We start from the raw sequence: 24,336 nt of genomic DNA on the forward strand, positions 1-24,336 counted from the left end.
AAGAAGCTAGTTCTCATTCAAATAAAATGGCGCTACGCGGCAGCACTTAGCAATCGCCTACGGAAAGGTAGGGGCGTGCGCGAGGTACATTGGGAGAGATATGGTGCCGCAGGTCGCCCATCATCATTTCCAATCCATCTGACTCCCTTATCCCTGGTTTTTCAGACTCTTCAGATTTGTTCCGAGAACAGTGTACATATTTGTTTACAAATAGATTTTTTAAGAAATTTTATAAATTTTAAAATAATAGTTAAATTTTTATGGTTTCCATTTTAAAACTATAAACTTTCCCAACACCGTAAAACGTTTTTGATTGGATAATTCTTTTTAAAACCGGGTCCAAAACAGCTTCGAAAATTGCGAGACCAAGGCCTCCGTATGAAAACCGTAATTCCGGTTTTACGGGTTCAACCCTGACTATGGATTACGAGTTTAAACTCAAAACGGCAACGGAAAGGACAAAAGTTGAGGATATATTCGAGTACGAAGGATGTAAAGTGGGCAGGGGGACGTACGGGCACGTCTACAAAGCAAGGTCCAAAGATGGAACAGATCCCAAAGACTATGCATTAAAGCAAATAGAAGGCACGGGCATATCAATGTCCGCTTGTCGAGAAATCGCATTGCTTCGCGAACTGAAACACACTAACGTAATCAACCTACAAAAAGTCTTTCTTTCGCATACTGATCGCAAAGTCTGGCTTCTATTTGATTATGCTGAGCATGATCTATGGCACATAATAAAATTTCATCGTGCAGCGAAGGCAAACAAAAAACCAGTGATGGTACCAAAAGGGATGGTTAAATCATTACTGTATCAAATCCTAGACGGAATACACTACTTACACTCCAATTGGGTCTTGCATCGCGATTTAAAACCCGCCAATATCTTAGTTATGGGTGAGGGACCAGAAAGAGGCCGCGTTAAAATAGCAGACATGGGTTTCGCTAGATTATTCAATTCCCCTTTGAAACCCTTAGCGGATTTAGATCCTGTTGTGGTTACATTCTGGTATCGCGCACCCGAATTGTTATTAGGAGCTCGCCATTACACTAAGGCGATTGATATATGGGCTATTGGTTGTATTTTTGCCGAATTATTAACGTCAGAACCAATTTTTCATTGTCGACAAGAAGATATTAAGACTAGTAACCCTTACCATCATGATCAGTTAGATCGTATTTTTAACGTTATGGGTTTCCCCGCGGATAAAGATTGGGAAGATATTAAAAAAATGCCGGAACATCCGACTTTGCTCAAAGATTTTAAGAAATCCAATTACTCCAGTTGTACCTTGATCAAGTACATGGAGAAACATAAGGTGAAACAGGACAGCAAAGCGTTTCAGCTTTTGCAACGATTGCTATTAATGGATCCTACAAAACGTATCACTTCCGATACCGCTATGAGAGATCCGTACTTCCTTGAAGACCCTGTACCGACACAAGATGTTTTTGCCGGTTACGCTATACCCTATCCTAAGCGAGAATTCTTATCTGATGAAGAACAAGAAGATAAATCTGATAATAACAAAAATAATCAGAATAATCAAGCGAATCAGGACAGTAATAATCATGGGCCTAATGCCAAGAGAGTTCGAATGGCGCCTCCTACAACTACTTCCTCATCTAATGTACAGAATCACGTCATGGGAGGGGTTCAAACCCAACCTAACATGCCTTTTACGACAGTTGCCAATAATCAGCAACAAGGAACATTTCCCCAACGATATTAGTTTTTTAAAAAAAAAAGTTAAATAAACTAGGATTTTATTTTTTAAATGGCCAATTTTTCGCATGCAAATTTTTTCCAAAATAAAAAAGTGTTATTTTTCTGTAGTTTTTCTTGTTCATATTTATTGCATAACTATTTTATATGATGATAAAAGTTGTTAATAAATGTTTCTAAACTTTAAAAAGTTTCCCGAGTTTCAATTCTTCCGTAATTATCAATTCCATCCAAGCTAAAATTTAAAGGCTTTCAGGCAAAGAAAATATACGCTCCGGGAATGGAAGGTATGTCTCGGGGTTGGGCTGATCAAGGAACTTCCGGTCTATGCAATTTCAAAGTAGCCGGAAATACCTCCGTCAACCGAGCCTGCCTTTGGAGCGTACTAGGAGGGGAGAGACAAAAATTTACACTAGAGGAAGCTACAGTTTCCATTCCTGGGGCGTGTATCTTCTTTGTTTCAGGTAACATAAGTCACATAACATTATATCCATAGCCAACTAGATTAGATAAAGCCCGTGCATGCCCAGAAATTTCTTTTCTAAACTGGCATTTTAAGAACGCCAAGAGTGGCCGCAAGGTAGCGTATTATGGACTATGAATGATGACGCACGTCGACGACGATGACGTAGTATGCGCAGAAGAGCATGAATTTTATAAACAAAGCGGCTCACAAATTTAATTTTTTTAACGGATGTCGGTTAGCGCTTTGGCAGCTCGGCCACCACGGGTCCGCGGCACGGGGCCGTTTACTTTTCGACATAATAAACGTTGAATATACAGGCAAGGAGGATAATATGGAGGGCCGACTTAGTATAATTTTAGGAAAGTGACTGGTAGCCCTGCTTACGCTAGTGGCCCCTGGTTCATCTGCGGAAAACTAACGTTTTGTCGTCTGCAACATATTCGGTCCGCCATCGCGATTCGCCAAAAGAAATATCCCCCTACCTCACCCCCCCGCCAAACCAATAGTTTTCCGTAAATGAACCAGGTGTCAGCAGGATCGAGCTCCAAAAATCACTTAACACCCCCCAAAGGCTAAGTCGGCCCTCCATATTATCCTCCTTGATACAGGTAAGAATTAATTTTAAAGTAAAAATTTGTTTATCTACGTTTTAGATAAAATTTTAAAATTTTAAAATTTTAAATACGTTAACCTAGACATCCTGAGCGAAAATTTACGATATAGTCTGGGGCCTTGGTCTTAACCTTGAATGCATTTTTATAAATGGTTTTAAATTTATTTCAGTATTAAAAATGGTTTATTGCTTTGTTCCAACTTGTAAAAGTAATGATTGGAATAAGAAGGAAGGCCGAAGTTTCCATAGAATCCCGAAAAAGGATGTTGACAGATAGAAGTGGCTTGTTGCAATATTTGGAGTAGATCATGAGAGGAACGATGAAAATTTACACAATTCAGGCGCAAGAGTTTGCAGTGATCATTTTAAGCCATCTGATTTTAGCATTTCAACTACAAGAAAATCTTTACTGACATTTGCTATTCCATCTGTATTTCCCAAAGCTGTCACTGAAAGCCATTCATGCGAACTAAGTAAAGAACAGACATTGGAATCTCACGAGAAAAGAAATACTCAAATAAACATATTTCTAGCCAAATAAAATATTTCTGTGATAAATAAATTTAATTGCTGTAAAGTGAGTTGAAATAGTCAAAAGCAATATTGACGTGATTAAACATTATTCCTATCAATTGCTATTATATGAAAGTTTTTTTTCAAATTTTGGTGATAAATAAATGTATTTTTCATAACTAAGTTTTAATAGTCAAAAGCAATATTAAAGTGATTAAAAACTGTTCCTATCAATTGCTATGATATGCAAGTTCTTTGTTTAAATTTTGGTGATAAATAAACGTAGTTTTCATGACTAAGTTTTAATAGTGTAAAGCAATATTTAAGTGCTTAAAAATTGTTCCTATTTGAAAATAAAGCTTTGCTTTAAACCTTAATCATGAGTACTTTTTATTTAAATATATTTGGTGTTCAATTTCAATTTTCAATATAAAAATAAATTATAGGACTTACATTTATCACTTTATAGACAGCCCCTTAATAAGTTTTTGGAATTTCAACCTTTATGACCGACCCCCGAAACTCATAGTCCATAACACGCCATCGAGCGACCTACCGGAGAACTAAAACTAGGCAAGGAGTATGTAAAATATCTCCCCCTCTCCAGCGGGCATGCACGGGCTTTGACTAATCTAGTTGGCTATGTTATATCTTAAAAGAACGGCCTTTTTCTAAATATAAAAGGAAAAATATTAAAATTAAAATAAATGATCTCTTATTGCAAAATAATTAGCATTTAATTAGTCTCAAAAACGAGGACTACTGCGCCGCCATTGTTATTGGCGTCTACTAAATCGGGTTTGGTCGTATTCTAAACAGGCTGAGAGGAGGGCTGGAAATAAGGAAAATTTATAGGACATGCTCCACTGGAGTCACAGTGTGCAAAAATAGTGTTGCATCTTCGTAGTCAAGTTATCAAAACTTCGGAAAATTATGGGACATTTTAAAATTTTATTGCTTATTTTCAGCCCTGCTTATCTCTATACCTTACGCCTTACGGGAAGGGGGAATAACGTTGTCCCATAAAATTTTGAAATGTCCCATAATGTTTTTAAAAGCTAAGTGGGTCACTGGACATTTTGACCAATAAATGTTTCCAAAAGTTTTGATAGCTTGACTATATAGATACGACACTATTTTTTACACTCCAATAGAGAATGTCCAAGAAATTTTCCTTATTTCCAGCCTTGCTCTCAGCCTGTGAGAATTCAACCAATCCCGATTTAGCAGACGCATGGTAGACGCCACTATAGTAATGGCGGCGCAGTAGTCCCCGTTTTTAAGACTAATTAAATGCCAATTATTATGTAATAAGAGGTCATTTATTATAATTTTAAGTTTTTACCTTTTATATTTAGAAAAAGGCCGTTCTTTTAAGGCACAATACGTTACATTACCTGAATGTTTCCTATAAGAAAATCCAAATCTACCAAATAAACGAATAAATGCTATAAATCTTTTATTATTTTTCATTCATTTCCTTTGTTGACAAACTTTGTCAATTTTTTAAAAACTAAAAAAGTAGGGGGCCAAAGAAAATTGACAAATTTTATAGAGGTCAGGGGGGGGTGATTGAATATTACCCCTAATTAAAGAGGAGGAAGAAAAAAATTAACAAGCAATAATTAACGTTGGAAACCTCTCCCGAATCATTTTAAAAACAATTCGTTATGAATCATCATTACAAAAAACGAATATACATTTTTTTGTACAAAACTAAGAGATCATCGGGAGAGCTTCGTCTTTGATAAGCAAGCGGAAAAGTATATAAAGAGAAAGGAAGGTATAATCCAAAAAAATTATAACAAAGACACGATAGAAAAACGGGTTGGTTTTTTTTTGCGCGTTTAAAGTTTTGAGCGCGTCAACAATACCTATAATAACTATTCATTAAAATTTGAATTAAATTGAAAAATAGACATATTACACCATATATTTGTGGGAGCGTCTGGGGGGTAATTTATAGTTGAACGATTAAATTTCTTTGCGAGGGTTTTTCCGATGTGTGAAAGGAAAAATAAACAAACAAACAAATACTCAAAAACGGCTAAAACATATATTTTGCCTTGGATTTACTTTTTTTTAAGAGCACTTTAAAACCATATGTAGGCTCTTTTTCTTATAGTATTTATAAATATAAATATTATTCTTTTGTTATTCTGAAATACCGTCGCAAATAAACTAAGGATTGACGTTATATTACCATTTTGTTTTTAAAAAATTATAGGGTTAAATTTTTTTTGAGGAAAAACTTATGGTGATTTTTTTTTTGCATTTTTTCTTTTCTTTTTATCGGGAAATGTGAGGGAAGGCTTGAATTATTTTTTTTTTTTTTGTTTTTTTTCGCGCGATGGTTAAAGTTAGTTATTTACTTTCAAGTGTTTATTTTTTTTACATAATTATTGAAATTATTATTTATTGTTTGATGTTTTTAGCATTTAAAATCTCTCTCTTATCTTCGTCTATGGAAAATCTTTCTAAATGAAGTAAGAGGTCGTTTGTAACGCTATTATGGAAACTCAAATCCTTAACGGAGCAAATTGAATTGACCAAATGAAATACCACTTGTTTCCTAAAACAGGATGATTCCTTCGGTTATTTATTTTTTTTTTTTTGTATGCGTATGGAATTGAGCTCTCTTCATACAAAATTTGAGCACAAGTAAAAGTTATTCCCACACAAAATTTTAGCGTAAATAAAAGCTATTCCCACGCAAAATTTGAGCATAACTAAAAGCTATTCCCACAGAATTTGAGTGTAAGTACAAGCTATTCCCACACAAAATTTGAGCATAACTAAAAGCTATTCCCACGCAAAATTTGAGCATAACTAAAAGCTATTCCCACACTATATTTGAGCATAAATAAAAGCTATTCCCACACAAAATTTGAGAATAAGTAAAAGCTATTCCCATACAAAATATGAGCACAATAAATATTAAATATCCATCCTACCCATAAAAATAAAAAGTATCACCTCCCAGACGATAAAATATTAAAATATAACTCACCATTCAGACTCTAAATCGTTTTTAAGATTCGAGCTATCACTGTACAATTCTTCAGCTCGATGAAACATATTGCATACAATTGTAACACCATACTAAAAAGTAAAAAAAAAAACAACCATAACAGTGGGATAATTAAATCACGTCATTAACACAATTAAAAATAAAACCCAAAAAAACCCTGCAACCTTCTTAAACAACTGATACTTACTCTACTATGCAAGGCTGCAATATAATTACTCCTTTCCCTGGAGGGTGAAACGTGATTAGTTAAAGATGGGTCAATGGGAGACCCATTCCTTAAGCCTTGTCCCAACAAAACTAAGTCGGAAAATGAACATTGTGATATAATTTTCTTCACAAGTTGAATGTATTGCAGCAAGACACTGTCGTGTATATCGCGACGAACAATCGCTCCGATAAAACGAAATAACGAAGCTAACAATGTTACTTGTTGACTCTGAAAAAGTTTTAGTTTAATTAATTAAAAGTTTAGGTAACATAATACTTAATCTGTTTTAAGGTATAATAAGTTATGTCAGCTGAACTTTTAGTTTAAATATAACAATATTAACATACCAAGTTAAATAATTTCATAGCTCGGAAAATGAGATGACGTCCTTTACGAATTAAAGCAATTTGAGATAATTTCTCATCAGGGCTACGTAAATTCGAGCAACTCAAACTTTCATACAACGACAGGATAAGTTTAGCTTGTTTATCTTTATGGGGCCCATGAGCATCTTCGGGTAGTCCCGCCATACGTTTCTCTTCATCATCAACTTCAAGTAGAACGGAATAGAGCTGAAATTAAATTAAAATTAAATTGAACACGGCTCATAATTAATTAAATAATTTTACATTGCGAATATGATTAACGAACCTTCTCAATATCATATAGAAGTCTCCTTTGTCGATGTAATTCCTTATTAGCTGGTAATCTATTATTATCATCTTCAACTAACATGTGTTGGTTATCCATTTCAAGAACTCGTCTTGGGAAATTAACACTAACGGCTTGAAGTTTCCCCAATGAGTTCTCAAATTGGACTGGAACGTAAGTTTTTGATTCGTGCTTTCCAATTTCGGGTAAAACAAGTTGGATATTGTCCCCTTTTTCCCCGCTTTTCTTTTCTAACTCGCGTTGCATTTTATTCCTTATATAAGTCTGAAATTAAAACGTGGTCAACATTTAATTAAGTTAATTACAGCCAAAAAGTTAGGTTCCTTGTAAGAAAAATAGGAATTGCTTTATAATAAGACCTTCACCTCACCTTTCATGAAATTATAGAATAATATAGGACAGTCTCAAAAATATAGGATCTTTCATGAAATTATAGGATATTATAGGATATTATAGGAACTTTCATGAAATTATAGGATATTATAGGAACTTTCATGAAATTATAGGATAATATAGGACCTTTCACGAATTTATAGCATAATATAATAAAGCTAAACTTACAGAATGATAATAATCATCTACATATGGATTATCAGTATGCAACTGCAACATTTGAATCTTAATCAACCATTCCTTCTCTCTTTGCGTCATGAGTCCCGAATATTCATCATAATCTTCACTTTCAGAGGCTGAATAAGTACGTCCATGTTGTCTCATGTGCAAACCGGGCCTCATGAGTTGGGGATTAACATTTAATTGGGGATTTACAGCAGGATTGAAATTTCTACATGCAGAGAACAAAATTTTAACTTTAGTTCAAAATTAATTAATCAAAGTTAATCTAAATTAAAATCGTACAATTGAAGTAACGGATGTCTAATAGGTCTCGAATATAGCAGACGTCGGATATCTGGTTGAGACATTCTACTAAAAGACGGATTAAATATGGTTTAATTGCTTTTATAGGAAAAGTACAGGTAACATAACATTATATCTTAAGAGAACGGCCATTTTTTAAATATAAAAGGAATTAAATATTAAAAAATTAATTATCTCTTATTACAATACAATAATTGGCATTTAATTAGTCCTAAGAACTATCAAGGACTACTGCGCCATCCGCCATTGCTTTAGTGGCGTCTACTACCCAGAACCCTATATCTCTCAGCCTGTGAGAATTCAACCAATCACGTTGGTGTAAGAGGTTCGGGCTAGCAGACGCACGCCACTAAACCAATGGCGGGTGGCGGCGCAGTAGTCCTTGATAGTTTTTAAAACTAATTAAATGTACTAATTATCATATTGTAATAAGAGATAATTCATTTTATTTTAATTTTAATATTTAATTCCTTTTATATTTAGAAAAAGCAGCCATTCTTTTAAGGTATAATCTGTTATGTTACCTAAGCTTTAAATTTAATTTGTTTATTAATTACTTTGGAACTCTGTTAGCCTGCATAGCAAGAGGGTGATTCATTTGAACATGGTCTTAACAAAATTAATTAAATAATTATTTAATTGCTAGGGATTAAAATTAAAATTAAACTTAAAATTGATGTTTCTTACTATTTGCTACAATGGAATTTGCATATGGCACCTTGCTCCGAGCTGGGTTTAGCAAAGGGTGAGGTGGAAAATTAGGATTCTGCAAGAATTTCTGTGGGCTGTTGACCATCATGGGTGACATACGACCACCACCAACTACACCCATATTGATAGGAGAGCCAGATGACATCGCATTGGACTGTAAATTCTAATAGTCAGACATTTGTCAATGATATATTATCAGTCAGGGTTTGGTCAAAATTTTTATATTGAAAATCCCGGACTATTCCAGCTTATCCCTGCCCTAATTTAGCTAATATCCCTGACTATTCATAAGAGCCTACTTCATCCAGGGTTCATACAACTTTTGGAAGACCTATTTCTCCGAGTTTTCAAGATTTTTTCCCCCCATATATGTAGTATCTTATGGAGGGGAATGTTAACGAATGTTTTGCTTAATTACACGACACCTGTTTGTTGAAACCCCAAGTATTTACTACCTCTGGAAAGAGAACAAACAGGACTATAACATACTCAAAGGACATCGCCGCATCTCTAATAGAACCAGAGTTATGAGCCTTCAAAGTTGCGTACAACGTAATTAAGCCCATTTTAATCCTATGGAGGGAATGTTAACAAACATTTTGCTTAATTACTCGACCTCTGTTTGTTGTAACCCCAAGTATTTACAACCGTTGGAAAGAAGACAAATGGGACTATAACATAGTCAAAGGACATCGCCGGATCTCTAATAGAACCAGAGTTTTGAGACTCCAAAGTTGCATAGAATTAAGCCCATGTTAATAACAACAGGAGTGGTTTGCAACCCCTTCAGAGAAAACTTACTCAAAACCCACAAATTTCCATGATTTCCCTGAATTTTACTAAAAACTATAAATTTCCCTGAACTTTTCCGTCAACCATTAATTTCCCTGAGTAATACATGTTTGTATGAACCTGGATAACCCAAGAAGGTGACCATACCCGCCCCTAAGGTCTCTGTTTCTCTCAACTGGAATTAACATAAAGGTCCAGAACATAAAAAAGCCTTTTATACTTGAGGAGGAGTGCCAATTGGTGGCTGAGGAACTCTATTCGTTGCCAAAGGAGAATTAGCAAATCCGGGAGGTGGCAGCAAAACACCAGGTGGTGTTCCCATATGATGAGGTTGAATATGAGGAGAACCCCCTTGAAGAAACCTCTCTACGTCATCGACCATTTGACCCCCCTTTCTTTGATGTAAAATATCCCTTTCAACATCATCCAATGTCCTAACACCCCCGTGAATTGGTAAAGGGGGTGTTGGATGAGGGTGTTCACTCCATTTAGTGTTCCACGCTGATTTAGATGGTGCTGTACTTCCTAATAATTCTTGTTCCAATTGTTCAGCACGAACAGCAGCGACTTTAGGGCTTGATCTCCAATGTTGGGAAAGATCTTGAGGTGGTGGTGGTTTATGACTTCCACTTGTTAATAAATCACGTTCAATATCTTCCAGACGACGGGCCGTAACGGGTAAATTTGGGGCTGGAGGTGTTGTATGACCCATAAGTGGCATGAAATGAGTTGGAGTTGGCTGAAATGAAGGATTTAGTTCCAATTAAGCTGGGATTTTTAATTAATATTAATTTGGATTTAGTTCATGTTAAGTTGGATTTAGTTCATAATAAGTTGGATTTAGTTCATAATAAGTTGGATTTAGTTCATAATAAGTTGGATTTAGTTCATAATAAGTTGGATTTAGTTCATAATAAGTTGGATTTAGTTCATAATAAGTTGGATTTAGTTCATAATAAGTTGGATTTAGTTCATGTTAAACTGGATTTAGTTCATAATAAGTCGGATTTAGTTCATGTTAACTTGGATTTAGTTCATGTTAACTTGGATTTAGTTCATGTTAACTTGGATTTAGTTCATGTTAACTTGGATTTAGTTCATGTTAACTTGGATTTAGTTCATGTTAAACTGGATTTAGTTCATATTAAACTGGATTAGTTCATAATAAGTTGGATTAGTTCATGTTAAACTGGATTTAGTTCATGTTAAACTGGATTTAGTTCATGTTAAACTGGATTTAGTTCATATTAAACTGGATTTAGTTCATATTAAACTGGATTTAGTTCATAATAAGTTGGGTTAGTTCATGTTAACTTGGATTTAGTTCATAATAAGTTAGTTCATGTTAAACTGGATTTAGTTCATATTAAACTGGATTTAGTTCATATTAAACTGGATTTAGTTCATAATAAGTTGGGTTAGTTCATGTTAACTTGGATTTAGTTCATAATAAGTTAGTTCATGTTAAACTGGATTTAGTTCATATTAAACTGGATTTAGTTCATATTAAACTGGATTTAGTTCATATTAAACTGGATTTAGTTCATATTAAACTGGATTTAGTTCATATTAAACTGGATTTAGTTCATGTTAAACTGGATTTAGTTCATGTTAAACTGGATTTAGTTCATGTTAAACTGGATTTAGTTCATGTTAAACTGGATTCAGCTCATGTTAACTTGGATTTAGTTCATGTTAAACTGGATTCAGTTCATGTTAACTTGGATTCAGTTCATGTTAACTTGGATTTAGTTCATGTTAAACTGGATTTAGTTCATAATAAACTGGATTTAGTTCATAATAAACTGGATTTAGTTCATAATAAACTGTATTTAGTTCATGTTAACTTGGATTTAGTTCATGTTAAACTGGATTTAGTTCATATTATTAAACTGGATTTAGTTCATAATAAGTCGGATTTAGTTCATAATAAGTCGGATTTAGTTCATAATAAGTCGGATTTAGTTCATAATAAGTCGGATTTAGTTCATAATAAGTCGGATTTAGTTCATAATAAGTCGGATTTAGTTCATAATAAGTCGGATTTAGCTCAAAATAAGTTGGATTTAGTTCAAAATAAGTTGGATTTAGTTCAAAATAAGTTGGATTTAGTTCAAAATAAGTCGGATTTAGTTCAAAATAAGTCGGATTTAGTTCAAAATAAGTCGGATTTAGTTCAAAATAAGTCGGATTTAGCTCAAACTAAGCTGGATTTAGCTCAAACTAAGCTGGATTTAGCTCAAACTAAGCTGGATTTAGCTCAAACTAAGCTGGATTTAGCTCAAAGTTAGCTGGATTTAGTTCATATTAAGTTGAATTAATCTCAATTAAAACCCTATAACAGGGTTGCCACGGAATTTTCAGAACGAAATTCCCTGACTTTTCCACCAGGTTTTCCCTGACCTTTTTCTGAGATTTTCCCTGACCTTTTTTAGGCCAAAAGTGTAAATTTTTACAGCACGTTTTAAGTGCTTAAATTTGAATTAAACTTTCTACATTAAGTTTTCCAATGTATTTTCCGCACCAAAATTAATAACTATATATAACAGTCTAAGATTTACCCACTAAAGTCAAATTCCCTGACTTTCCTGAAATTTTTAAAATTCCCTGACTTTTCCCTGACCTTTTGGGCCTATTTTTAAATTCCCTGACTTTTCCGTGACCTTTTGGGCCTATTTTTAAAATTCCCTGACTTTTCCCTGACCTTTTGGGCCTATTTTTAAATTCCCTGACTTTTCCCTGACCTTTTGGGCCTATTTTTAAAATTCCCTGACTTTTCCCTGACCTTCTGGGCCTATTTTTAAATTCCCTGACTTTCCTGAAATTTTTAAAATTCCCTGACTTTTCCCTGACCTTTTGGGCCTATTTTTAAATTCCCTGACTTTTCCCTGACCTTTTGGGCCTATTTTTAAATTCCCTGACTTTTCCAGGTTTTCCAGGATTTCCAGGTACTGTGGCAACCCTGTATAACCTTGAAAATTAAGTGTTTTACCGGCATCTGTGTGACAAATGGTGCATTGCTTATATGATTCCCTTTGTTCTGCAATGATTTTAGTAAGTTATTCAATCCACCCGTTTCACTAATTGAAAATGGAGTTGATGATGGTAAAATGCTGGTATTGGTACTCCATATTGTTCTCGTTTTTGGCGAACCCTGATAATTATAAAGTTAAAAAGTATTATTATAATTAAAAACAATGTTCATTGACAAGCCCAACTTAACAATACATACACATTCTTCCGCATCTAATATCGCTGGAGGCGGTGGTGAAGAACCAAAGATAGATGATATTGGTCTCTAAATTTTATTAAATCATTAGAAAAGCTAATTAATTAATTACGGAAATTATTAATTAATTTACGGAAACAGATCTATTTGAACGTGAAAACGAGTTATTCGCTTCATCATCTAAATCATCTTCCAATCCAAGTTGGGATAAACTCTGTTCTACTATTTCCTAATTAAATACAAAGCTTAATTAGTAAAATAAACCCAATATTATCTGAATTAAACTAAACTAACTTTTGAGCCATTTTCAATATGGTCATCTATTCCGATAAGTTCATCTTCAAATCCTACATAACGTTTATTATAATTTCGATCTGGATGGATTATCTTGGCTAATTTCTCATGATCTTCTTCCCAATCACCGTCTAATTGTTTAAATTACCTTTAGAATTTGCTATAACCCCATTTACGCGACCTCAATAACTAACGCGTACCAAAAGCTCCATCGCCAAACGTTTCGTTATTCAAAGCATCATATACATCTTCCTCTACATCGGCTGTTAATAAATCGCCATCGTTTTTACATTCTCCAAACGTCTGAACATAATTATAATTAAGTAATTTATAATTAGTTTAATAGATTACGTTAAAGGGTCCGTTAATTACTAAATTACTTAGGCCTAATCTATTCTTAAGTTTCTTACAAATAGCACTTACAGCATTTGAAAATTTAAAAAACGAATCAGAATCCATTGGAAAGAGTGTTTTTACTCTTTAACTTCATAATCTTGGAACTAAAGTCCCCAACTTTAATGAATTATATTTAATTTAATCCAAATTAGCAAGGAACTTAATTTAAATTTGAAAATTTCCTTCCGAACTTGGCTTCAATACCTAAGCCTTGGTTATGGTTACCTTGAAAAATCTTTGGCTTTAATTTACGCGACGTTTATGGGTATTTTATTCAGGAATTTAAATTTAAAGACAGAAAACTTTTTAAACAATTTAAATGCGATTATTTGAATCTAAGATAGAAAATTTCTATAAAAAAAACTACGAAATATCTTGAAATTTGTTTGTTTTCAATTTCAATCTATGATTGCTTTTTACTAGCGCATCATCATTCACCTTTGGGGAAAGTAAAACTTCTGTCTTCTGACTCTGAGCAAATCATTATGTCGTAATCTTATGACGACACGGCAATTTATGACCAATCATTATGTCGTAATCTTATGACGACACGGCAATTTATGACCAATCATCGTGTAAAAAATCTTCACTACGATTTTTGAATTTTGATTTTGGACTAGACATAAGTGGCGATGTAAATTTTATTTTATTTATTTATTTATTTATCAAACACTGTTCATGAAGCCAGCAGAGTGGCTTATGTACGAACATCGGATACAAAGTGAGATGTAAAAACAAGTTAATTAATGAATATAGGGCTAAGAAACAGTGTAGTATAATGAATGAGATTAAGTAGACTAACAATACAAAAATTATAGGAACATAAGGGAATGGAATAAACGGTAGTATGAGGGAATAATCAGAACAAAAAAAAATAAAAAAAGTAAAAATTGAACTAGTCGAGGAAAGAGCGAAAATGGTTCGAGAGTTTGCGCCGGAAAGTGGCTTTATTGGTTAGGGTAACAATGTCTTCTGGCAAAGAATTCCAATCGTTTATGACTGTGCACGTGAAATGGGATTGGCGGAAGGAAGTACGGGCTCTAGGCTTAACTAACTTTTTGGAGTGGCCTCGGGTACGCGAATCGGAATGGCGGGTGAAAAAGACAGAGAAATCCAAATCAAGTTTAAGGTGGAAGAAATCGTGAACTAAACAGAGATTATTAATACGGTGTCGCGTGGAGACAGGGTCAATGGCGAGAAGGGACAGGCGGGTAGGGGCTGGCTTTTTACAAACATTACTAGTGAGTTTGGTGAAGGCGTTTTGAGCTTTCTGTAAGACCTGTAGGTCAGTGGAGGTTTGAGGCATCCAAATAGGGGAACAATAGTCAATTATGGGGAGCGCGAGGGAGTTGTATAGGATTGCGACCAATTTGGGAGACCGAAAGTGTAAATTGCGGCGAATTAGACCAGTCAGGCTACGGAGGCGCTTGGCAACCTTGTTAGAGTGTGCAGTAGATTTGAGGAGGGGATCAATTAGGACCCCGAGGTCTCGTTCACAATTAGTGGTGGGGATGCAGTGTCCGTTGATGGTGTAATTGAAGAGCGGATTACGCCGGCCGAGATGCAAAACGGCACACTTCGCGACATTAAAAGTGAGGCCATGGGCTAAACCCCATGCAACGACAGCGTCAAGGTCATGTTGAAGGGCAAGACAATCAACCGAGTCGCGGATGGGATGGTAAAGTTTGGCGTCATCAGCGAATAAGATGATGGTTGAGTTAGTAACCGCAGATGGCATGGAATTAATCAAGACATTAAAAAGAAGAGGACCGAGGATAGAGCCCTGGGGAACCCCCTTATCGATTCGTGCCCAGGCGGACGCATGACCCTGAAGTATAACGCGTTGGGTTCGGGCAGTGAGGTAGTTCGCGAGCCACGCGTGCGCGAAACTAGTAATACCGGCAGTACGAAGCGCTGAGAGGAGGGCTGCGTGGGGAATCGAGTCAAACGCCTTACTAAAGTCCAAATATAAGATATCAACGGAGGAACCATCGTCTAGCCATTGGGTCCAGTCATTAGTGGCACACAGTAAGTTTGTAAGGCAAGAACGGCGGGGGAGGAACTGTGGTTGTGCGAGAACCATCAGGATAAGTTAGTTGGAGGAGTTTGAAGTGACATTTGCGGAAGCTATTTATTTGGGAGTAGAAGGACTTAGGGTTGTTATGAATAAGCCGTACAAGTGAGTTCTCGTAACGACGCCGTTCATTGCGATAATGTGTAGTGTGCGCGTTGCGAGCCGCACAATAGTCGCCACGAAGTTTTATCAATGTGGACGAGGAGGCTGCACGTTTCTTTGCATTGCGTAAACGAAGCCAGGCCTTGGCTTTGTGAGAGCGACTTAAGTGGGTGCGCTGAGCGACCGAGACAGTTACACGTGGTTTAGTGAGTGGGACAAAGGTTAAAATATGAGTAATAAATATAATTAAATCATTATAAATTTTTGAACTATACTAAAGACTAATAAGCAGACTTATACATAATCTAGAGTGTTAGAGATTTGAGAAATATTAAAAACTTGTTATATAAATCCTTTGTAATAAATTTTAATTAGATATAACTGGTTCCTACCCATAGATATATTAAAAGGGTAGATACACAATTCAATGGGAGGTCGACGTGGAAGGGGCAACGAGCAGACAGCCGCTATTTTCTGGGGGTAGCCGTATAAAACGCCATCTATCGGGTACTTTCGAAACTAAATTAAGGGATGAGCTTAGAGTAGTGGCACTCTATGTTAACCCCCTATAGGGCATAATAAGTCAAACCCTCGGAGATGCCATTACTCCATTTTATACGAGCTAAGAGCAGAAAAACGTATTTTATAAATTTTACACCTGTAAAATCGTTTAAAAAACACTTGGAACTTGTATTTCTACTTACTTTCGAGGAAATACCACCGTTTTCTGAAGGTAAGAGTCTTTTTTTATACATTTATTAGTAATAAAAACATTTAAGGCGAGCTAAGCCTTGGTCTTGTAAAACACGGCAGATTAGTGATTAGCCATTAGCGTTGTTTTCAGCGTTGAAAAACGTCATTTTATCATGTTAAAAAAACGTTAGCAACGTTTTAAGGTACTGATATTTAAATATCCGGACATTAAACTGTTACATATTCTTAAAATAAGAGTCGATAATGGTGCCCACCATAACAAACTTTGTTAAGTGTGTGTCTCTATATTTAAAGGCATAAAACAAAATATAACATAAACGTTTTTATTTACTTATTTATGTAACAATCATGGCTTCAACTCATGTTTGCTGCGTTCAAACTGTAGGTGTAAAGAACGTTTTCTTTCTTACCACAACTTTCCGAAAGAGACTGCCACTAGAAAGAAGTGGATTAATTCTATAACAACAGCTGTAGGACCTCTGTCCATTGATATCTCCAGTTTACGGATTTGTTCAAAACATTTTACAAAATCAGATTTCTTTCCCACCACTGGAAAGAGACTACGTAGAGCGCTCAAACCGTACGGTTCGCGATTCCATCCTAATTTGGAGATCAAATTAATGTAACCGATGAAATTATCCCTAAACTGACTCTCCGTAATTTGACTCTCGAGCAACAATCTGAAGCATTAGAAGAAATGGGAGCGTTGTCCTTTGATCATGGATTGAAGCATGAACCCGCTGCTTTTTCAAATATTCAGGCAACACATCAATACCAGAAATACATGAATGTATTTCTGTCAATACCCAGTGTCACACCTCTGTGGGTTTGATTGTTAATCCACAATTTTGCTTCCTTGGGGCAAGCCCCGATCGCCTTATACTGGTTGAGGACCAGCTGTACTTAGTGGAGAAATGCCCTTACACTATTTTCAAGAATAAAGAAACTATCAGAGGAAAAGCAGCTTCGGGTAACTTTTACCTTTACATTGACGAAGAAACGGATGAACTGGAACGTCTATCATCAGATTCAGGGTCAGCTTTTCGTGTGTAACGTACCCGTATGCTTTTGGGCAGTATTTGTGCCACCCGATAACATCGAAATCTTGATGATAGTGAAAGACAACCAATTCATCAATGATACCTTGCTTCCAAAATTATCCTCTAAATATTTCATTAGTCTCCTAGGCCTACCTCATTTTGCCATAGAAATGTTCGAAAAACCTAAAAAATAAATTTTCCAAGTCACAAAAGTACAGCCTCTTTTCTCTATGTGCAAATCAAATCTACATTATGGCCATGACCAAGGCTTAGCTCGCCTTAAATGTTTTTATTACTAATAAATGTATAAAAAAAGACTCTTACCTTCAGAAAACGGTGGTATTTCCTCGAAAGTTAGTAGAAATACAAGTTCCAAGTGTTTTTTAAACGATTTTACAGGTGTAAAATTTATAAAATACGTTTTTCTGCTCTTAGCTCGTATAAAATGGAGTAATGGCATCTCCGAGGGTTTGACTTATTATGCCCTATAGGGGGTTAACATAGAGTGCCACTACTCTAAGCTCATCCCTTAATTTAGTTTCGAAAGTTCCCGATAGATGGCGTTTTATACGGCTACCCCCAGAAAATAGCGGCTGTCTGCTCGTTGCCCCTTCCACGTTTTTTTCGTTAAGCCTAAGCCAGCGAAGTGGATCTAGACGCCGGGAGTATGGCGCGCTCCTGTAAGCCCAGCTTCTGGGTGGCAAAGTTTGAGGGAATACGACACATGTCGGCGATCCTACCCTATAGGTGCCAACTGTCCCGTGTCCGCCGGAGGTGACTTACCCCAATTCCACCTTCCGTCACCTCCCAAGTAAACCTCATTTCCTTCCCTGCTTATCCACATACGACCTAGCGGCCCCCGTCTGTGCTGGGCCGCGTAGGGTCTCCCGCTCATTCTTCCTGGTGCTCAAGGCCTAACGGCTAAGCACTAGTGCTCGTAGGTGGTAAAAAAAAAAAAAAAAGTGGATCTAGACCGTTTATAGTTTTACTATATCTATGGTTCCTACCTTAGTTAATTAACTAATTAAAACCAGCATATATCATATTAGTTAGTTAGTCAAGTTATCGTTAAATTGACTGAGTATTGATGTATTTTAAAATACAACAACAATTAATACTACAAAATAGATGAAAAATATGGCCCAATGAAAAGCAATATTGGGCCATATTTTTCATCTGTAAGCTCAATGAACTCAAATACCGGATGTTGTACTGTTGTGCTCCATATACAAAAGTAGAGAGCTCTAGCACCAATATGTTAGCTATAACTACGTTCTACAAAAATAATATTTGGAACGCAATTATTTGGAAAATGTTGCCCCATTTTTTTGAAAGTGCTTCGGAAAAACGTTACGATGATCTACTAATGGAGAGGAATTTTATGAAACTCGCCAACTATATTTATCCAGCGTATTATAGGTGCAAATAGAGTTTAATTCAACTCCTGCTCTCTCGTGTAAATTCTCCATGGGATGGTTTACTTTTCGAGAAGCATGAAAACAGATCAATACGCGATCCCTATTTTCCATGGCTGTCCAAGCTTAATAAAGTTAAACCATAAAGAGTATAAAAGCGCCCAACAGCCCATAGCACACATCACCTTAATCCAAGTGTTAACTAAGGAACGTCACTCTATCTTATTAATCTGGGATATTTCATAGTTATTATAGCTGATTAGTAATAGGAATTATATTTGCGAGATGTTTTCCAACAAGATGTTTGTCCTCTTCGCCGTGTTCACTATTGCCGTTCTCATGCTGGCGCAGTTGGCGAATTCAAATCCTGTTGGTAAGAATGCTCTAAAATTACCTTGGTTTGAAAATGTTTATTCATTACTGTTGAAGTTGAACGGTCAATTTACGGCTAAAAGAAAGAGGTAGAAACCTTGTTTGAAAAATGGAAACAAATTCAAACCAGGGTAGGATTGCACTTTACGTGACCCACCCAACTAACAATGGTTTCTAGTTAATTGGACCATGAGGAGTCCGAAAAAAATAGTTAAAAAATTATTTGGCCGCCGCAAGTTGGTCAAAAAAATTTTTGAAAATTTTAAAATCCATGCACTTACCGCCATTGAAGCCGCTATCCGCTTAACGCATTCTGCACTCAATCTTGCAAAATAAGCCAGAGGGGACTGTGAAAAGTTGCCGGACTCGCGCCGGAATTTTATAGCTATGGATTTTTTTAAGCTTACGGAAACATTTATTTCTGATAAAAGGAGGGAAATATAAATGCGAGAAAAACTGAAATGTTTTGGGAAAATCGTTGAATTTTTTGGGAATTCAATAATTGATAACGGTAAATTTTGAAAAAAACCGTCAAATTATTCGGGATTTTTTTTAATTCACTCAACATTATTTTTGGGAAAATGTGTCAAATCCTTGGTAAATATGATTTTTTGTAAAAAAAAAATTTAAATAAAAGGCGTAGAGAAAAGGTGTCAAAATATAGGGAAATTAGCAAATGTCAACGTCAATATTTCAGAAAAGGAGTCTAGTTTTTTTGCAACTATATTTTGGGAAAGGCGACAAATTATTGAGAAAGAACCAAATGTCAACATCAATATTTTGGAAAAGGCGTCAATTTATTTCAACAATATTTCGGAAAAGGCGGCAAATTATTGGGCAGTTAGCAAATGTCAACATCAATATATATGGTCAATTTATTTCAACTATATTTTGGAAAAGGCGTCAATTTATTTCAACTATATTTTGGAAAAGGCGTCAATTTATTTCAACTATATTTTGGAAAAGGCGTCAATTTATTTCAACTATATTTTGGAAAAGGCGTCAATTTATTTCAACTATATTTTGGAAAAGGCGTCAATTTATTTCAACTATATTTTGGAAAAGGCGTCAATTTATTTCAACTATATTTTGGAAAAGGCGTCAATTTATTTCAACTATATTTTGGAAAAGGCGTCAATTTATTTCAGCTATATTTTGGAAAAGGCGTCAATTTATTTCAACTATATTTTGGAAAAGGCGTCAATTTATTTCAACTATATTTTGGAAAAGGCGTCAATTTATTTCAACTATATTTTGGAAAAGGCGTCAATTTATTTCAACTATATTTTGGAAAAGGCGTCAATTTATTTCAACTATATTTTGGAAAAGGCGTCAATTTATTTCAACCATATTTTGGAAAAGGCGTCAATTTATTTCAACTATATTTTGGAAAAGGCGTCAATTTATTTCAACTATATTTTGGAAAAGGCGTCAATTTATTTCAACTATATTTTGGAAAAGGCGTCAATTTATTTCAACTATATTTTGGTCAATTTATTTCAACTATATTTTGGTCAATTTATTTCAACTATATTTTGGTCAATTTATTTCAACTATATTTTGGTCAATTTATTTCAACTATATTTTGGTCAATTTATTTCAACTATATTTTGGTCAATTTATTTCAACTATATTTTGGTCAATTTATTTCAACTATATTTTGGTCAATTTATTTCAACTATATTTTGGTCAATTTATTTCAACTATATTTTGGTCAATTTATTTCAACTATATTTTGGTCAATTTATTTCAACTATATTTTGGTCAATTTATTCCAACTATATTTTGGTCAATTTATTTCAACTATATTTTGGTCAATTTATTTCAACTATATTTTGGTCAATTTATTTCAACTATATTTTGGTCAATTTATTTCAACTATATTTTGGTCAATTTATTTCAACTATATTTTGGTCAATTTATTTCAACTATATTTTGGAAAAGGCGTCAATTTATTTCAACTATATTTCGGAAAAGGCGTCAATTTATTTCAACTATATTTCGGAAAAGGCGTCAATTTATTTCAACTATATTTCGGAAAAGGCGTCAATTTATTTCAACTATATTTCGGAAAAGGCGTCAATTTATTTCAACTATATTTCGGAAAAGGCGCCAATTTATTTCAACTATATTTTGGTCAATTTATTTCAACTATATTTTGGAAAAGGCGTCAATTTATTTCAACTATATTTCGGGAAAGGCGTCAATTTATTTCAACTATATTTCGGAAAAGGCGTCAATTTATTTCAACTATATTTTGGAAAAGGCGTCAATTTATTTCAACTATATTTTGGAAAAGGCGTCAATTTATTTCAACTATATTTTGGAAAAGGCGTCAATTTATTTCAACTATATTTTGGAAAAGGCGTCAATTTATTTCAACTATATTTTGAAAAAGGCGTCAATTTATTTCAACTATATTTTGGAAAAGGCGTCAATTTATTTCAACTATATTTTGAAAAAGGCGTCAATTTATTTCAATATTTTGGAAAAGGCGTCTAGTTATTTCAGCAATATTTTGGAAGTCATTGCAACTATATTTTGGAAAGAGTGCCTATTTTTCGGCAATTTGATAAATGTAAACACCTTTTCCAAAATATCGTCCTTTACATTCACCAAATTCGGGAATAATTTGATGCCTTTTCCAAAGTATCGTCCTTCACATTTATCAAATTCCCGAATAATTTGGCACATTTTCCAAAATATCGTCCCTTACATTTATCAAATTCCCAAATAATTTGACACCTTTTCCAAAATATCGTCATTCACATTTATCAAATTCCCAAATAATTTGACACCTTTTCCAAAATATCGTCATTCACATTTATCAAATTCCCAAATAATTTGACACCTTTTCCAAAATATCGTCATTCACATTTATCAAATTCCCAAATAATTTGACACCTTTTCCAAAATATCATCCTTCACATTTATCAAACACCCAAATAATTTGACACCTTTTCCAAAATAACGTCCTCCAGATTTATCAAATTCAGATTAATTTGACACTTTTTTCCATGATATCGACCTTCACATTTATCAAATTCCCGAATAATTTGACACCTTTTCCAAAATATTGTCCTTCAGATTTATCAAATTCAAGAATAATTTGACGGCATTTACCAAAATTTACCGTTATCATCTATCGAATTCCCCAAAAATTCAACGATTTTCCCAAAACATAGCAATTTTTCTCGCATTATATTTCCGTCCTTTTATCAGAAATGAACAGTTTCAGTAAGCTTAAAAAATTCCATAGCTATATCTCCGGCGCGAGTACGTAAATGTTTCCGGCGCGAGTACGTCAATTTTTCACAGTCCCCCCCGGCTTATTTTGCAAGATTGAGTGCAGAATGCATTAAGCGGATAGCGGCTTCAATGAGGGTAAGTGAGTGGATTTTGAAATTTTCAAAAAATTTTTTAACTAACTTGCGGCGGCCAAATAATTTTTTAACTATTTTTTTCGGACTCCCCACAGTCTAATTAACTAGCGGCCGTATTCTGCAGAAAAGTTAAGCTCCTCCTTCTGCCCTTGGCTCGCTGGTTGGACCGTCAACCATTGCCCTTGGCCTTTTAATTGGCTACGTCTACCGATGACGTTCCTTGCCTTGGCTCAGTGATTGGAGGTTCAACCGGCAAAAATAAGCCTTTGAATTCAGTTCAGTTTGAGTTTCAAGTTGAACCAAATTTCGGTGTAAGGTCAGTGTACAGTGTAAATTTGTCGCCAAAGGTCAGTGCTGCAACCTTTCACCGGAAACGTTTAAGCTATTAACGCCACCTATCGTATGAACTGAATAGTAATTTCGTGCCGTCTGCTCTTTTTTAATTTTAAATGACGTCAACGTATTTGAGACAGCCGCTTGTTAAGGTAACATCGTTTAATGTTGAGTAAGTTATATATTTTCACGTAAATAATGTGCTTGACATATTTGTATAAAAAATTAAAAACCAATTGTAAGTGCTGAATTAAGCATTAAACGTCAAATCTTTCCCTGTTTCCATGTTTTTACTTTGATAACATCGAACCACAACTACCTAAGCGTAATGAAGGCATAACGTGAAGGGCACACAGATTTTTGTGTCAGTAGTTTTATTGGTAATAGTGAAACAGTAATTGTTTCATTCCTGTGTAATTTATCTTCAACTTTTGAAGTTGTAATTACATGTATATTTATATGTTCTAAAATTGGTAAGATTTATTTGTAGTTATTGTATTGAATTATACATAGTAATGAAACATGTTTAAAAAAACTTAAAACGGCGCCGCATTCCCTCTATGAGTTGAAGGTTGTACCCTTGTTGGTCATTAGTGACTTAGGTAAGAGAGGACAAAGATGTGATAACATATTACAAAGCAGGTAAATGATGTCCACCGCCAACAGAGAACCCTTTCCCGAGGTGACATTGAAAGGCATTCCTCAACAATATTCCACTTGTTATAGAAGAACGTGAAGCTCTGCGTATTGCAAATTTGGTAAGTTCTCGTAATGTATTAAGTATTAACCATGTTATTAACATTATTTTTTGTTGCAGGTGGGTGCAAGCTTCTTGAATAGCCTTCCTCCAGTTTTTGCTGAAGATTCCTCAAAGAGCCTTCTGCTTTCCATGAACATGGTGCTCATCCACTTGCCACTGAAGAACACAGAAATGGTCATAAGAATGGTTTCTATTCAATGTAGGGTATAATAGTCCACCTTCTGAAAATTTCATTTGGACATTTTTTTGAGATAGAGGGTTGCTTGAAAGTCAGTTAACCATTAAGAGTTACTGCGGTGTCCTTTTAATTTTATTCTTCACTTCAACATTTCATTGTTCTTTTTTCCATCATTCCTTGTTATTGTTTCAGCATGCATGGCCTTCCTTTATTGTTTCATTTATAAATGGGCTAAACTTTCTTATAGCTTAGTCGCTGCCTAGTAAGAAAAGCAAAGAAACGCTCATAGCTTCCGCTAACGCATGTTTGGAGGCCCTACTCATGTTTGCGTCTGTTTGGCAAATAATGACTGAAAATGAAAGGTCTAGGAACGAATATGAAAAGCTAAGGTTTGAAAATTAAAGGTTTTGACTGGAAACCGAGAGTATTCAA

General features: G+C 34.9%; 2 protein-coding genes and 1 long non-coding RNA gene across 4 annotated transcripts; 2 read left to right on the forward strand and 1 right to left on the reverse strand.

The window, feature by feature from the left end:
• The first annotated feature begins 148 nt into the window (after positions 1-148).
• On the forward strand, positions 149-1,919 carry Cdk8 (cyclin-dependent kinase 8). Its single transcript, XM_089856255.1, has one exon. It carries the CDS (start codon positions 420-422, stop codon positions 1,734-1,736), a length of 1,317 nt encoding a protein of 438 aa, XP_089712381.1. The 5' UTR covers positions 149-419; the 3' UTR covers positions 1,737-1,919.
• Positions 1,920-1,986: 67 nt separating this feature from the next.
• On the forward strand, positions 1,987-3,698 carry LOC149615851 (uncharacterized). Its single transcript, XR_016375764.1, has 2 exons — positions 1,987-2,512; positions 2,979-3,698. It is a non-coding gene; the product is annotated as an uncharacterized LOC149615851 (long non-coding RNA).
• A 1,069-nt stretch (positions 3,699-4,767) lies between these two features.
• Patr-1 (Protein associated with topo II related - 1) lies at positions 4,768-13,991 on the reverse strand. 2 transcript variants are annotated; one of them, XM_089856253.1, is made up of 17 exons: positions 13,846-13,991; positions 13,561-13,758; positions 13,338-13,440; positions 13,138-13,268; positions 12,977-13,072; positions 12,847-12,912; positions 12,607-12,768; positions 9,835-10,353; positions 8,799-8,985; positions 8,669-8,720; positions 8,091-8,159; positions 7,794-8,016; positions 7,212-7,496; positions 6,908-7,132; positions 6,540-6,788; positions 6,332-6,423; positions 4,768-5,893 (listed from the first exon to the last, which is right to left on the reverse strand). In XM_089856253.1, exons 2-17 carry the CDS (start codon positions 13,594-13,596, stop codon positions 5,737-5,739), a joined length of 2,652 nt encoding a protein of 883 aa, XP_089712379.1. In that variant the 5' UTR covers positions 13,597-13,758; positions 13,846-13,991; the 3' UTR covers positions 4,768-5,736. The 2 variants fall into 2 exon arrangements, with proteins under 2 accessions (XP_089712379.1, XP_089712380.1); XM_089856254.1 differs by having other exon boundaries at positions 13,561-13,650; positions 13,759-13,978.
• Positions 13,992-24,336: the final 10,345 nt, after the last annotated feature.

The sequence above is a fragment of the Phalangium opilio genome, unplaced genomic scaffold (genome assembly GCF_054372755.1).
Source record: "Phalangium opilio isolate 3A_F unplaced genomic scaffold, DU_Popi_V2 ptg000217l_1, whole genome shotgun sequence".
NCBI classification, from domain to species: domain Eukaryota; kingdom Metazoa; phylum Arthropoda; class Arachnida; order Opiliones; family Phalangiidae; genus Phalangium; species Phalangium opilio.

What these genes read in the sequence shown, in the direction of transcription:
- Patr-1 (XM_089856253.1), bottom strand. Translation starts at nt 13,596, where the DNA reads ATGGATTCTGATTCGTTTTTTAAATTTTCAAATGCT. An exon ending in ATATTGAAAATGGCTCAAAA is followed by an intron (nt 13,073 to 13,137) that starts GTTAGTTTAGTT and finishes GTATTTAATTAG; the next exon opens with GAAATAGTAGAACAGAGTTT. An exon ending in GTTCAAATAGATCTGTTTCC is followed by an intron (nt 12,913 to 12,976) that starts GTAAATTAATTA and finishes AATAAAATTTAG; the next exon opens with AGACCAATATCATCTATCTT.
- Cdk8 (XM_089856255.1), top strand. Translation starts at nt 420, where the DNA reads ATGGATTACGAGTTTAAACTCAAAACGGCAACGGAAAGGACAAAAGTT.